At 38.3% G+C, this 12,644-nt stretch overlaps 1 protein-coding gene across 2 annotated transcripts in view; it reads right to left on the bottom strand.

Moving 5' to 3' along the window:
- Window positions 1–12,644, bottom strand: part of INTS8 (integrator complex subunit 8) — a 56,493-nt gene that overhangs the window by 27,660 nt on the left and 16,189 nt on the right. For both annotated transcript variants that reach the window (XM_008001139.3, XM_008001144.3), the window contains exons 9-13: window positions 11,306–11,406; window positions 10,443–10,584; window positions 3,020–3,090; window positions 2,453–2,628; window positions 1,144–1,277 (exon numbers count right to left, since the gene is read on the bottom strand). In XM_008001139.3, coding sequence (XP_007999330.1) covers window positions 1,144–1,277; window positions 2,453–2,628; window positions 3,020–3,090; window positions 10,443–10,584; window positions 11,306–11,406 — 624 coding nt within the window. The remainder of the gene's footprint in view (window positions 1–1,143; window positions 1,278–2,452; window positions 2,629–3,019; window positions 3,091–10,442; window positions 10,585–11,305; window positions 11,407–12,644) is intronic.

Below are 12,644 nucleotides of genomic sequence, written 5' to 3'. Positions count from 1 at the left end.
TTGAGACCAGCCTGACCAACATGGAGAACAACTTGGAGAAACCTGTCTCTACTAAAAATACAAAATTAGTCAGGTGTAGTGGGGCAAGCCTGTAATCCCAGCTACTCGGGAGGCTGAGGCAGGAGAACTGCTTGAATCCGGGAGGCAGAGGTTGCAGTGTGCCAAGATCGCGCCACTGCACTCCAACCTGGGCAACAATAATGAAACTCTGTCCCAAAAAAAAAAAAAAAAAACCCATACATTTCTGGCTGCCTTTTTACTACATCTTCAGCAGAGGAAGAGTAAGTACGTAGTTAATTAGGAGCATTACGATATTGCTTTAATTTCTACTGTATCTGTAGATTACTTCCCTTGTATCTCAAAGCTACATTGCACTGACATGGCATTTTAAAAGCTATTTTCATTTGCACTTTCTATGCAGGAAAACTTTCTAATAGATAAACTCAGAAACAGGTAAATGTATTAGCTGGAAATTTTTAAAGGAACATTTAAAGCCAAAAATGCTCCATGATGAAGTATTATGCTACAGAATGCATAAATAATATACCAGTTACATATATTTACAACTATATTTAAAATGCAGCCAGGCGTGGTGGCTCACACCTGTAATCCCAACACTTGGGGAGGCAGAGGCAGGTAGATCACTTGTGGTCAGGAATTCAAGACCATCCTAGCCAACATGGTGAAACCCCATCTCTACTGAAAATACAAAAATTAGCCGGGCATGGTGACAGATGCCTGTAATCCCAGCTACCTGGGAGGCTGAAGCAGGAGAATCACTTGAATCTGGGAGGCAGAGGTTGCAGTGAACCAAGATCGTACCACTGCACTCCAGCCTGAGCGACAGAGTGAGATTCCATCTCAAAAAATAAATAAATAAATGAAATGAAATGCATATATTTTGTCAACAAATGGAAAAACTGATTTTTAGATGTTATTCATTCAATGGTATCTTTTTGTTTCTGACATTTCCTATTTTCTCTGTCAATGGATGTTTAAAATGCAATTATGGTCATATAAAGGTCTTAAAAGTGTTAAGTAAAAGAGGTCCTTATTATCAAAAAGGTTAGGGAACAGCTTTTCTATTAAATTACCTCAGAAAACAAGGGCAATTTTCTTATTTGTTCTTGACATAGGGTTTACCTTATTAGACACTGTCCAGAATTGGCGCTCTGAAGTCATACCATGTAATTCAATCAAAATTTGTCTAATCCTCCAAGGATCCACTGACAATATCAGTTGATGCTCTAACTGACCAATGTTGACACTTGCTGAAGCTAAAAAAGATTTATATTTCAATGATTTAATTCAAAGATATACATATGAGAATGAAAATTTACTTAAAATTATGTATTTTGTATTACATCTATAAATTAAAAGCTATCATCTTGAGAACTGATTCAACATTGTGTAAATTACATATTAACTTTATCCTCACATAGAAAACCTAACACAATTTTACTATATCTACATTTAATAAATGAATGCATTTTAAAAATAAAGATAATGAAAATATAAACAAGATAAAATCAATATTTAATTCATGCAAAGAACTATGTGGAATATATGAAAATAATTAACTTATACACAGACTTATACACTACTTAACTTATACACTACTTTTGAACATGTGTTAACAAAAGCATATATAAAATGTTAATTTTGAGTAATAAACATTAAGCATGTGGTTTTTGAGAGAAAGGGGCATGCTCTTCCCAGAGAACCAAAAATGATTACCAAAATACCTAATTACAGCTCAGCTATCAGGCACAGTCTTCAATAATGCATTTCCAGCATTTCTGTATGTGTTAACCTTACCCTTTTCCTTTACAACTGGACATTCAACCAGTTTAAATCTAGTGAAGGTCAAAGAAACTAAAATTTTGCTTTTGTTAAACCAACTGAATTCTCTCTCGTCTATATTAAATGTTGAAGTGTATGTTTCTTATTTAAAAATAGCACTGTTATTTTCTACTTACATTTGTAAGGGCAAAAATGGGAAAAAAAATCAAATAAATACGGCAAAAATGCCAATACTGACAAAAATGTTCAGTCAGCAGATACTAGCACAGTGATACAGACTGACATGCACGAAAGTCTGTCGTCTTTTTGGTCCCAGCATCTCTCACCACTCCTCTCCCCCGTTTTTTTGTTTTTTTGTTTTTTTACCCTCCATGAACATATTGGCAGCAGTGTTACCTTGGTCTATTTCCCCAGCTAAAATCTTTTATGTATCTAGGCCTGAATCTGCACTAATCATTGGCTTGGCAGAGCTCCAGAGCATAGCTGCTTATACAGAAATCTGATATGGAAGACAGGTGAATTTCTATTAATTACCAACACAAGTGTTAATTAAAACAAATAAGAGAGAATCCTCAAATATATTTCAATGTTAATTTGAATAGAGGGGCAAAACATGCCAATATTTTGGCTGGCAGACTAGAGAGCTAACCTGGGATATCATAAAATGAAGTTACAGGTTTAATGCACAGATTTACTCTAGGGGATCTCTTCCTCATCTGATCAACAAGTAGCTTTCGTTCTTCATCTTTCAACAATGTAATGAAAAGCTCATGTGAAGAAATCATGAAAACATACTGCAGATCTTCCAACCCCAGACACACATTCCTAGATCAGTAAGAAATATTGTGAAACAAAAAAGTGTATAATTTAGTTTGAGAAAAACAATCATATCAACCAATTTTAATAAGCTATTTAAAAAGTCACCATTAAAGAAGCTGTATAACGATATTTTAAAATAGATTTTTAAATTTCCTTTTGGTCCTTATTTAAAATTGTGATGTCAATGCCACAATATTAAAAAAAGGTAACTATATAATCCTAACGTCTCACGTGGCTATACAAATTTGAACTTAATGGGTTCTCAAACACCAGTTACTGCTTGGTTAAAAGATACCCAAGACAAAAACAAAAGATAATACAGATATTTTTTTCACAGGACTAAGTTCAAAGTTAAAAAAAGAAAGAAAGAAAGAAAAAAAAAATAAAAGAAACTTACTTTAGAAAAGCAGCCATGTTTCCTTTCAAAGACTCTGAAGCTTTTTCTAAATTTATTGATCTTGAACATACCTAGGAATTTGAGTAATTTTCATTTGAATATGGGTACTTTTAAAAATGTAAATTATAATTTGAAAAAGCAGGATTTAAAAACAACTAAATTTTCCTTTTTCAACCATGTACCAATCACAGATTTGGTTAAGTAGCTTAACAGAAGAGACGAGACCAACGAATAAGAACCCATCAAAAAGAGGGAATGGAATGTGACCATTTTACTAAGTACAGGTGTATACATGTACCAAAGAATAACCTAGTTACCATGCTATACAGTTCTCACAGAATTTATCAAGTATGTTGCCAAATTATATTAAGTGATAAACCACAGAAATCAGTAGCTCCTGTCAGAAAAGAGTTAAAAAAATAAAAAAAGTTAAAACCAAAAAGAAAATAATTGAAAAGAATAACTGATCTATCACAAATATAGAACTAATGGTTCTACATTCATGAGCTATTCATGAATAGTTTAAAAAGGTAACCAAGGTTTAAAAAGTAAACAATGCAAACGAAGAATAGAAACTAGTTATGGTTATACTAGTTATCTACAAATAATATTTTCATATTATTTTGAATTTATTCATTAGATTAGGATTCCTCCCCATATATTATTTATAAGAAGCCAAAATAAAATATAACTAGCGTAAAAGTCCATAATCTCAAGAAATTGCTAAATATTTTCTACGTTGACACACACAAAAAATAGAATGTTCATAGTAGTATTAATCACAGTAGCCAAAAAGTAGAAACTGATGAACACACAAATACAGTATATATCCATTCAATGAAGTACTATTCAGCCATAAAAAATGAAGTACTGATACACTCTACAATATTGAAAACATGCTAAGTGAAGGAAGCCAGTTACAAAAGATCATCTATTTCATAGTTCCATTTACACAAAATATCCAGAACAAATAAATCTATAGAGATAGAAAGTAGATTAGTAGTTGCCTCAGGTGGTGCGAGATTGAGAGAAAATGAAGAGTGACAGGTAATGAATAAGAGATTATTTTTCTGGGGTGAAAACAGGAAGTGAAGTGATGGTTGCCCAACTCTAGGAATACACTAAAACCCACTGATTTACACACTTTAAATGTGTGAACTGTATGGTATGTGAATTATATTTTGATGAAACTGTTATTAAAAAAAACAGGCTGGGTGCTCATGCCTCTAATCCCAGCACTTTAGGAGGCTGAGACAGGTGGATCACCTGACGTCAAGAGTTTGAGACCAGCCTGGCCAACATGGTGAAACCTTGTCTCTACTAAAAATACAAAAAAAATTACGTGGATGTGGTGGCCCACACCTATAGTCCCAGCTACTCGGGGAGGCAGAGGCAGGAGTATCACTTCAACTCAGGAGGCAGAGGTTGCAGTGAGCCAAGATCAGGCCACTGTACTCCAGCCTGGGCAACAGAGAGAGACGCCCTTTCAAAAAAAAAAAAAAAAGGCAGTGTTTTAAAAGTACTGTGTTCAAATACCATTCTCTGATTAACAAATTAACCTATCAGTAAATAATATCTGAGCATCTTGGAGTATGTATTATACACTTATATTCTAATAATTTTGCTCCTTTGCTGCCATATGTAAATATATTATGGTAAGTAATAAATATCTGAGTCTCCTTTTACAACAGATTATTTATTCACATAGTGAGATGCATTGCACATGTGTCATGGAACAATGTAGGGAACATGGGTTAACTTCTGATTAGCAAACCTAACAATATAAAGAAAATGAAGTAGGGCATGGTGTAATCATGCCTGTAATCACAGTGCTTTGGGAAGCCGAGGTGGGTGGATCACCTGAGCTAACAGATCATGTTATGTGAATTTCACGCACCTCAATTTTAAAAAAGAAAAATTCACACTAGTGGGCATCTCAGTAGATGCTTTAATATTAAAATAATAAAGTTTAATACTAATAAACAAGAAGAAATGGACAAATCCTTAGAAAGTAACTTTTAAAACTAACTCTAGAAAAATGAGACTACAGCTCTAGGATCACTGATCAAAAACCTTCCCACAAAAAAATTACCCAGGCTCAGACTTTACTGGTAAATTCTACCCAACACTGAAAGAGCAATGACTTCATTTTTACACAGACTCTTCCAGACAACAAAAAAGACAGACGCCTCAACTTATTTATAAGGCAAGCATGTGGCCGGGCGCGGTGGCTCACGCCTGTAATCCCAGCACTTTGGGAGGCCGAGGCGGGCGGATCACAAGGTCAGGAGATCGAGACCATGGTGAAACCCCGTCTCCACTAAAAAATAGAAAAAAAATTAGCCAGGCGCAGTGGCGGGCGCCTGTAGTCCCAGCCACTCGGGAGGCTGAGGTAGGAGAATGGCGTGAACCCGGGAGGCGGAGCTTGCAGTGAGCCGAGATTGCGCCACTGCACTCCAGCCTGGGCGACAGAGCGAGACTCCGTCTCAAAAAAATAAATAAATAAAAATAAAAATAAAAATAAATAAGGCAAGCATGACCTTGACACCAAAATCAAAGGCAGGACAAGAAAAAAAGAAATGTGTGCATTGGCCGGGTGTGGTGGCTCACACCTGTAATCCTAGCACTTTGGGAGGCAGAGGTGGGAGGATCACTTGAGGTCAGGAGTTTGAAACCAGCCTTGCCAACATGGTAAAACCACGTCTCTATTAAAAACATAAAAAAATTCGCTGGGCATGGTGGTGGGTACCTGCAATCTCAGCTACTCTGGAGGCTGAGGCAGGATAATCACTTGAACCCGGCGAAGGAAGTTGCAGTGAGCTGAAATCACACCACTGCACTCCAGTCTGGGCAACAGAGTGAGACTCCATCTCAAAAAATAAAAAATAAAAAAATAAAAATATGTGCATCAATCTCACACATGAATGTAGAAAAAAAAAATCTTCATATATTGGCAAACCAAGTTCAGCAATTTCTATTAAAAAAAGATCATGACCTAGTTGGGTCTATTCCCAACATGCAAAGGTGGTTTAACACTTGAAAATCAATTATACTTTATCACATGAACAGGTAAGGAGAGAAATTATGTGATCACTTCAATAGACATAGAAAAAGTATTTAATACAATCTACAAATCATTCATTATTTTAAAAACAGGACCTTCAGTGAACTGAGAGAACAGAACTTCCTTAATCAGATAAGGAATAGCTACAAAAAAAACCTACAATAAACATCATTCTAAATGGTGAAATAGTGCAAGCTTTCCTTCTGAGACTGGGAGTGAGATGAGGCAGTTCACTATTCCCACTTCTACTGAACACTGTACTGGAGGTAATAGCCAGCACATTAAGAATAAGTAAAAAGAGGCCGGGCGCGGTGGCTCACACCTGTAACCCCAGTACTCGGGGAGGCCGAGGCGGGTGGATCACCTGGGGTCAGGAGTTTGAGACCTGCCTGACCAACATGGAGAAACCCGTCTCTACCAAAAATACAAAATTAGCCGGGCGTGGTGGCGTATGCCTGTAGTCCCAGCTACTCAGGAGGCTGAGTCAGGAGAATCACTTGAACCTGGGATGCAGAGGTTGCGCTGAGCAGAGATCGCATCATTGCACTCCAATCTGGGCAACAAGAAAGAAACTCTGTCTCAAAAAACAAAAAGTAAAAATAAATCAAAATTAAAAGGTTAGAAAAGGAATAAACAAAATGCATTCTTCACAGATGACTGCATACATAGAAAAATGAAAAAAATATGGATAAAACAGAATTTTTAGAAGCTAAGCAAAGTTGTTGGATATAAATTAGAAAGTTAAATTATACCTCTGTATCAATGCATAAACTATTTTCAAGTCTACATTTTAAGAATATAAAAATTTCAGACTTCTATGGAAAAATTAGAAAGTTCTAAAGGATACTAAAAACCACCTAAAGAAATCAAGAGCCCTCATACCCATTCACGGGTTAGGACACCCAATAATGTAAAGATGTAAATTATTGGGGGTCTCCCTAAGCACACTTTGGCTTGGGAGGCTGCCCATAAAATTTTTTCTAATATAAAAAAGAAGCTAAAAAAAAAGAGACATAATTTCTTTCTAAACTGGTTTCTAAATTTAATGTAATTCCAAACAAAAATACAACAGATTTGTGGAACTTGACAATCTGAGTCTAATGTTTACATATAAAAATGCAAAGGACTGCCGGGCGTGGTAGCTCACGCCTGTAATCTCAGCACTTTGGGAGGCTGACACAGGCGGGTCACGAGGTCAGGAGTTTGAGACCAGCCTGGCCAATATGGTGAAACCCCGTCTCTACTAAAAACACAAAAATAAGCCGGGCATGGTGGCGCGTGCCTGTAATCCCAGCTACTTGGGAGGCTGACGCAGAAGAATCGCTTGAACCCAGGAGGCAGAGGTTGCAGTGAGCTGAGATCATGCCACTGCACTCCAGCCTGGGCAACAGAATGAGGGACAAGAATAACCAACACAACCTTGAAAAAAAGGGTAGAACTTGCTCTCAATGGTATCAGGACGTGGACATAATGAGGTATGGATAGACAAATAGAAAAGTGGTATAAAATGGCTCAGAAACAGGCCCATACGTATATAAACACCCGGCATACAATAAAGGTGGCCCTAGAGATTGGTGGAAAAAGATTAACCTTTCAGTAAATGGTGCTGGAACACTTCCTACTTCACACAAAAATCAACTCTAGGTTGATTAAAGATGTAAATGTGAAAGGAAGGCTATGCTATAAAGCTTTTAGAAGATATAATAGAAGAATATCTTCATGACATGATAGGAAAAAGCTTTCTTAAGCAACACACAAATCACTATAATGGAAAAAAACTGGTAAATTTGATATTCAATTTAGGAGCTTTGGAACAATATAAAGAAAATTAAACTGGGCATGGTGGCTCATGCCTGTAATCACAACACTTTGGGAAGTTGAGGTGGGCGGATCACCTGAGCTCAGCAGTTCAAGACCAGCCTGGCCAACATGATCAAACCCCATATTTACCAATAATAAAAAAATTAGCCAGGAGTGGTGGCACGTGCCTGTAGTCCCAGCTACTCAGGAGGCTGAGGTGGGAGGATGGCTTGAATCCAGGAGGTGGAGGTTACAGTGAGCTGATATCACATCACTGCACTCCAACCTGGGTGAGAGAGTGAGACCCATCTCAACAAAAACAAAAAAGAAAAGTCAAACTCAGTGAAGACATCTGCAATATTTAAAATGGCTTAAAAAAAAAAAGAGAGAATATATACAGATCTCCTACAAAAATAAAGCTCCTTCCAAAAAACAGATGGACAATGTAATAGAAAAATGAGGGGTAACACGGCCAGGCACGGCTCATGCCTGTAATCCCAGGACTTTGGGAGGCCAAGGTGGGCGGATCACTTGAGGTCAGGAGTTCAAGGCCAGCCTGGCCAAAATGGCGAAACCCCGTCTCTACTAAATATACAAAAATTAGCTGGGCGTGGTGGTGGGCACCTGTAATCCCAGCTACCCTGGAGGCTGAGGCCAAAGAATCACTTGAAACTGGGAGGTGGAGGTTGTAGTGAGCTGAGATTGTACCACTGCACTCCAGCCTGGGCGAACTCCAGCCAGGCGCAGTGGCTCACACCTGTAATCCTATCACTTCGGGAGGCCAAGACAAGCTGATAACCTGAGGTCAGGAGTTTGAGACCAGCCAGGCCAACATGGCAAAACCCTGTCTCTACTAAAAATATAAAAATTAGCCAGGCATGTTAGCGCACGCCTGTAGTACCAGCTACTCAGGAGGCTGAGACAGGAGAATCGCTTGAACCTGGGAGGCGGAGGTTGCAGTGAGCCGAGATTGTGCCACTGCACTCCAGCCTGGCCAGGCAACAGAGGGGGTGCCATCTCAAAAAAATAAAAATAAAAAAGCAGAACTCCATCTCAAAAAAAAAGAGGCATAACACTTGGAAAAGGTACCTCAAAAAACAAAATCCATGAGTAAAAATCAAATGAAGGGTTGCAGAAATGAAAACCTCAATGAGATACTGTTATACAACCACCTCACAGGCGATCTGACAACATCAAATGTTAACAAGGATATTGACCAATGAGAACACTCAGCCATCCTGGTGGTATAAGCCACTTGGTTTTTAAAAATTAATGTTGCAGATATATTTTTCCCTAGGTATATAACATAAACTGGTACATATGCACACCTAGATATATATGTACAAGTATGTTCCAAGCAACAAAAACTATAAACAACACAAATGTCCCTCATCATATGTGTATGTAGCCAAAAACTATAAAAAACACACATGTCCCCCATCATAAGACTGAAGACATTGTGGCGTGGTCCATAAAATATTCTAACTTTTTTTTTTTGGAGATGGAGTCTCTCACTGTCGCCCAGGCTGGAGTACAGTGGCGTGATCTCCACTCACTGAAACCTCTGCCTCCTGGGTTCAAGCGAGTCTCTTGCCTCAGCCTCCCGAGGAGCTGGGATTACAGGGGACTGCCAGCACGCTTGGCTAATGTTTTGTATTTTTAGTAGAGACAGGGTTTCACTATGCTAACCAGGCTGGTCTTGAACCCCTGACCTCATGATCCACTCACCTCAGCCTCCCAAAGTGCTGAGATTACAGGCGTGAGTCACTAAGGCGTGCCCAACCTCTTAAAGCAATGAAAAAATTGTTATTTATATACAACTTGAATAAATCTCACAAATCTCTTCAGTGAAAGAAGATGAAGAATACATATGGCATGATTCCATTTATATGAAGTTCAAAATAGGCAAATTAAAGAATGTTCTTTAAGGATGCATACAGAGGTGATACAACTATAAAAGCAAGGAAGAAAATTATGATCACAAAAGCCAGGGGAGTGGCTACCTCAAGGGAAGGTAGAGGAGGTTGTAAAGACCACAGCAAAGGCTTCTAAAGTGCTGGCAACGTATTTTTGGAAGTGGTATTATCTGCGCTTTATGTACTTCTCTCAATGTCTGTAACATTAAGACTGTTAAGAAGTAGAGTGATCCAGTAGAAACACAGATTCCACAGCACACATGACAGACTAGAGGTTTGATTTGGGAGTTCTTAGTAAACAGGTGATGAAACAGATGAGTGAAGCTTTGGAAGTACATCAAAAATGATGAGTGAGCCAAGGACAAAAGTTCCATGAAAAGAAATACTAAAGGAAGAGCAATAGAGAAGTCAGTGAAGGACTAAGGAGAATCCAATGAAGATGCTGAAGAAACATGGGGGAGAACCAGAAAAAGAGCTACAGCAGAAGACCAGGCAGAAGGGCAGAGTCTGTCAAAAGTGCCAACTGTCAGGAACAGAAAGGCAAGGCAGACAGGAAAAAAGGAACTGGATTTGGCAATTAAGAGGTCACTGGTAAGCTTAAAGCAAATTATAAATCAAAAGGGGAAAGAAAAACATGTCATACCTCAAGAAGAAAGTCTATTTTCTCTTTATTTGGTCTAAGAAATAGTTGGTTAAATTGAACACTAATTGTTCTGCCTTCCAGTATATCACGAACTGTATTACAGGCACAAACTTTAAAACAGATTTCATCTAGAGCTTCATTTCTGTAGAATACAAAAGTAGATCAACTAATGTTATTTTTACTACAAAAGAAAGGTGTATATTACAAAATTATATTCACAAGAATAAGCCATTTGTTCTTGAGAGGTAAAATTTTAGAATATTCAAGCGTACTAATAAATATATAACAAATCATGGGGAGAAAGAAAGCAGAATAGGTTTTGAATTTATCAAGGGACAACTTAGTTACACATCAGACAACAGAATGAAATTTTGCTATGTATTATTTTTCCCCCAAGCGCTTTTTTTTTTTTTTTTTTTTTTTGAGACAGAGTCTTGCTTTGTCACCCAGGCTGGAGTACAGTGGCGCAATCTCGGCTCACGGCAACCTCCACCTCCTGGGTTCAAGTGATTCTCATGCCTCAGCCTCCTGAGTGGCTGGGACTACAGGTGTGCACCACCACGCCCGGCTAATTTTTGTATTTTTGGTAGAAACGTGGTTTCACCATGTTGGCCAGACTAGTCTCAAACTCCTGACCTCAAGTGATCCACCCACCTCGGCCTCTCAAAGTGCTGGGATTACAGGCATGAGCCACCGTGCCCGGCCCCACAAGCACTATTTAAAACAGACTATATTAATTTTCCTTATATTAACAACATGAAAATAATGTCACAGAGCCATAGGTAATTTGAAGATGTGGTTTTGATAAACCAGAATGCACTTGCTGTTCTATTCAAAAATCAAAAAGTAACTTTTCAACTTACCCCTGTTGAGCTTTCTGAAAGAGTTCTCTTAGGACTGATTGTCGGAACTGGACAGGTAAACTCAAGGTTAAGTTGTCTTCAGTGAAAATCTGTATTATCTCCTAGAACACATACATAAAGTTGCACCCATTTCAAAAATCACGGTAAAGTTTTTCACTTTAAACAAGTCTTTGTATAATGGAAAATACAAGTTGAAAAAATCACAAAAATATCTTACTATGAAAACCTTTTCTTCCTAAAATTTTAAAATTTGATTAAGGGCAAAAACAGCCCTGCTACCCCTTTTTTAAAACTGAAGATCACAAACCAAAAATAAGAGGTAAGAAAGGAATCATTCAATAAGAAGCAATCCAGCTATGTTATTAGAAAAAAATTTTAGGCCAGGTGTGGTGGCTCATGCCTGTAATCCCAGCACTTTGGGAGGCCAAGGCAGGTGAATCATGAGGTCAGGAATTTAAGACCAGCCTGGCCAACATGGTGAAACTCCGTCTCTACTAAAAATACAAAAATTAGCCGGGTGTCGTGGTGCATGCATGTAATCCCAGCTACTGGAGAGGCTGAGGAAGGAGAATCGCTTGAACTCAGGAGGCAGAGGTTGCTTTGAGCCAAGATGGCACCATTGCACTCCAGCCTGGTCGACAGAGCGATACTCTATCTCAAAAAAATAAAAAAAGTTAATACTCTAAACATAAGTTCATAAAACAAACTAAAAAACACTAATTATACGGCCAGACACGGCGGTTCATGCCTGTAATCTCAGCACTTTGGGAGGCCAAGGCAGGTGAATCACAAGGTCAGGAATTCAAGACCAACCTGACCAAGATGGTGAAACTCTGTCTCTACTAAAAACTACAAAAATTAGCCAGGCACGGTGGCAGGTACTTGTAATCCCAGCTACTTGGGAGGCTGAGGCAGGAGAATCGCTTGAACCTGGGCAACAGAGATTTCAGTGAACCAAGATCGCGCCACTGCACTCCAGCCTGGGTGACAGAGTGAGACTCTGTCTCAAAAAAACAAACAAACAAACAAATTTAAAAATTCAGCTGAAAAAACATGCTAAGAAGTGAGTCTAATAAATTTAAATGATTTAAAATATATTATCTGTGAACTACAAAAAATACCCACATTATAACATACAGACTTTTTCTTAGCTACTTCTCAAGAAGGGAAGAGCAGAAAAGAAAGAAAGGGTGTTGGTGAGAGAAGGGGGAAAGGAGATTTCTGAAAACGAAACTAATCAGCCACTACCAGAAAAGTACTGACATAAGTGGTTTCGAAACTATGGAGCAACAACTAGCTTCACCTCTGTAACAAAACACGAGCAAGGCAGGGCTCCACA

Source organism: Chlorocebus sabaeus, chromosome 8 (assembly GCF_047675955.1).
Source record: "Chlorocebus sabaeus isolate Y175 chromosome 8, mChlSab1.0.hap1, whole genome shotgun sequence".
Lineage (NCBI taxonomy): Eukaryota > Metazoa > Chordata > Mammalia > Primates > Cercopithecidae > Chlorocebus > Chlorocebus sabaeus.
The sequence above is the reverse complement of the archived record's forward strand: the minus strand, read 5'-3'. Positions and strand labels throughout refer to the sequence as shown.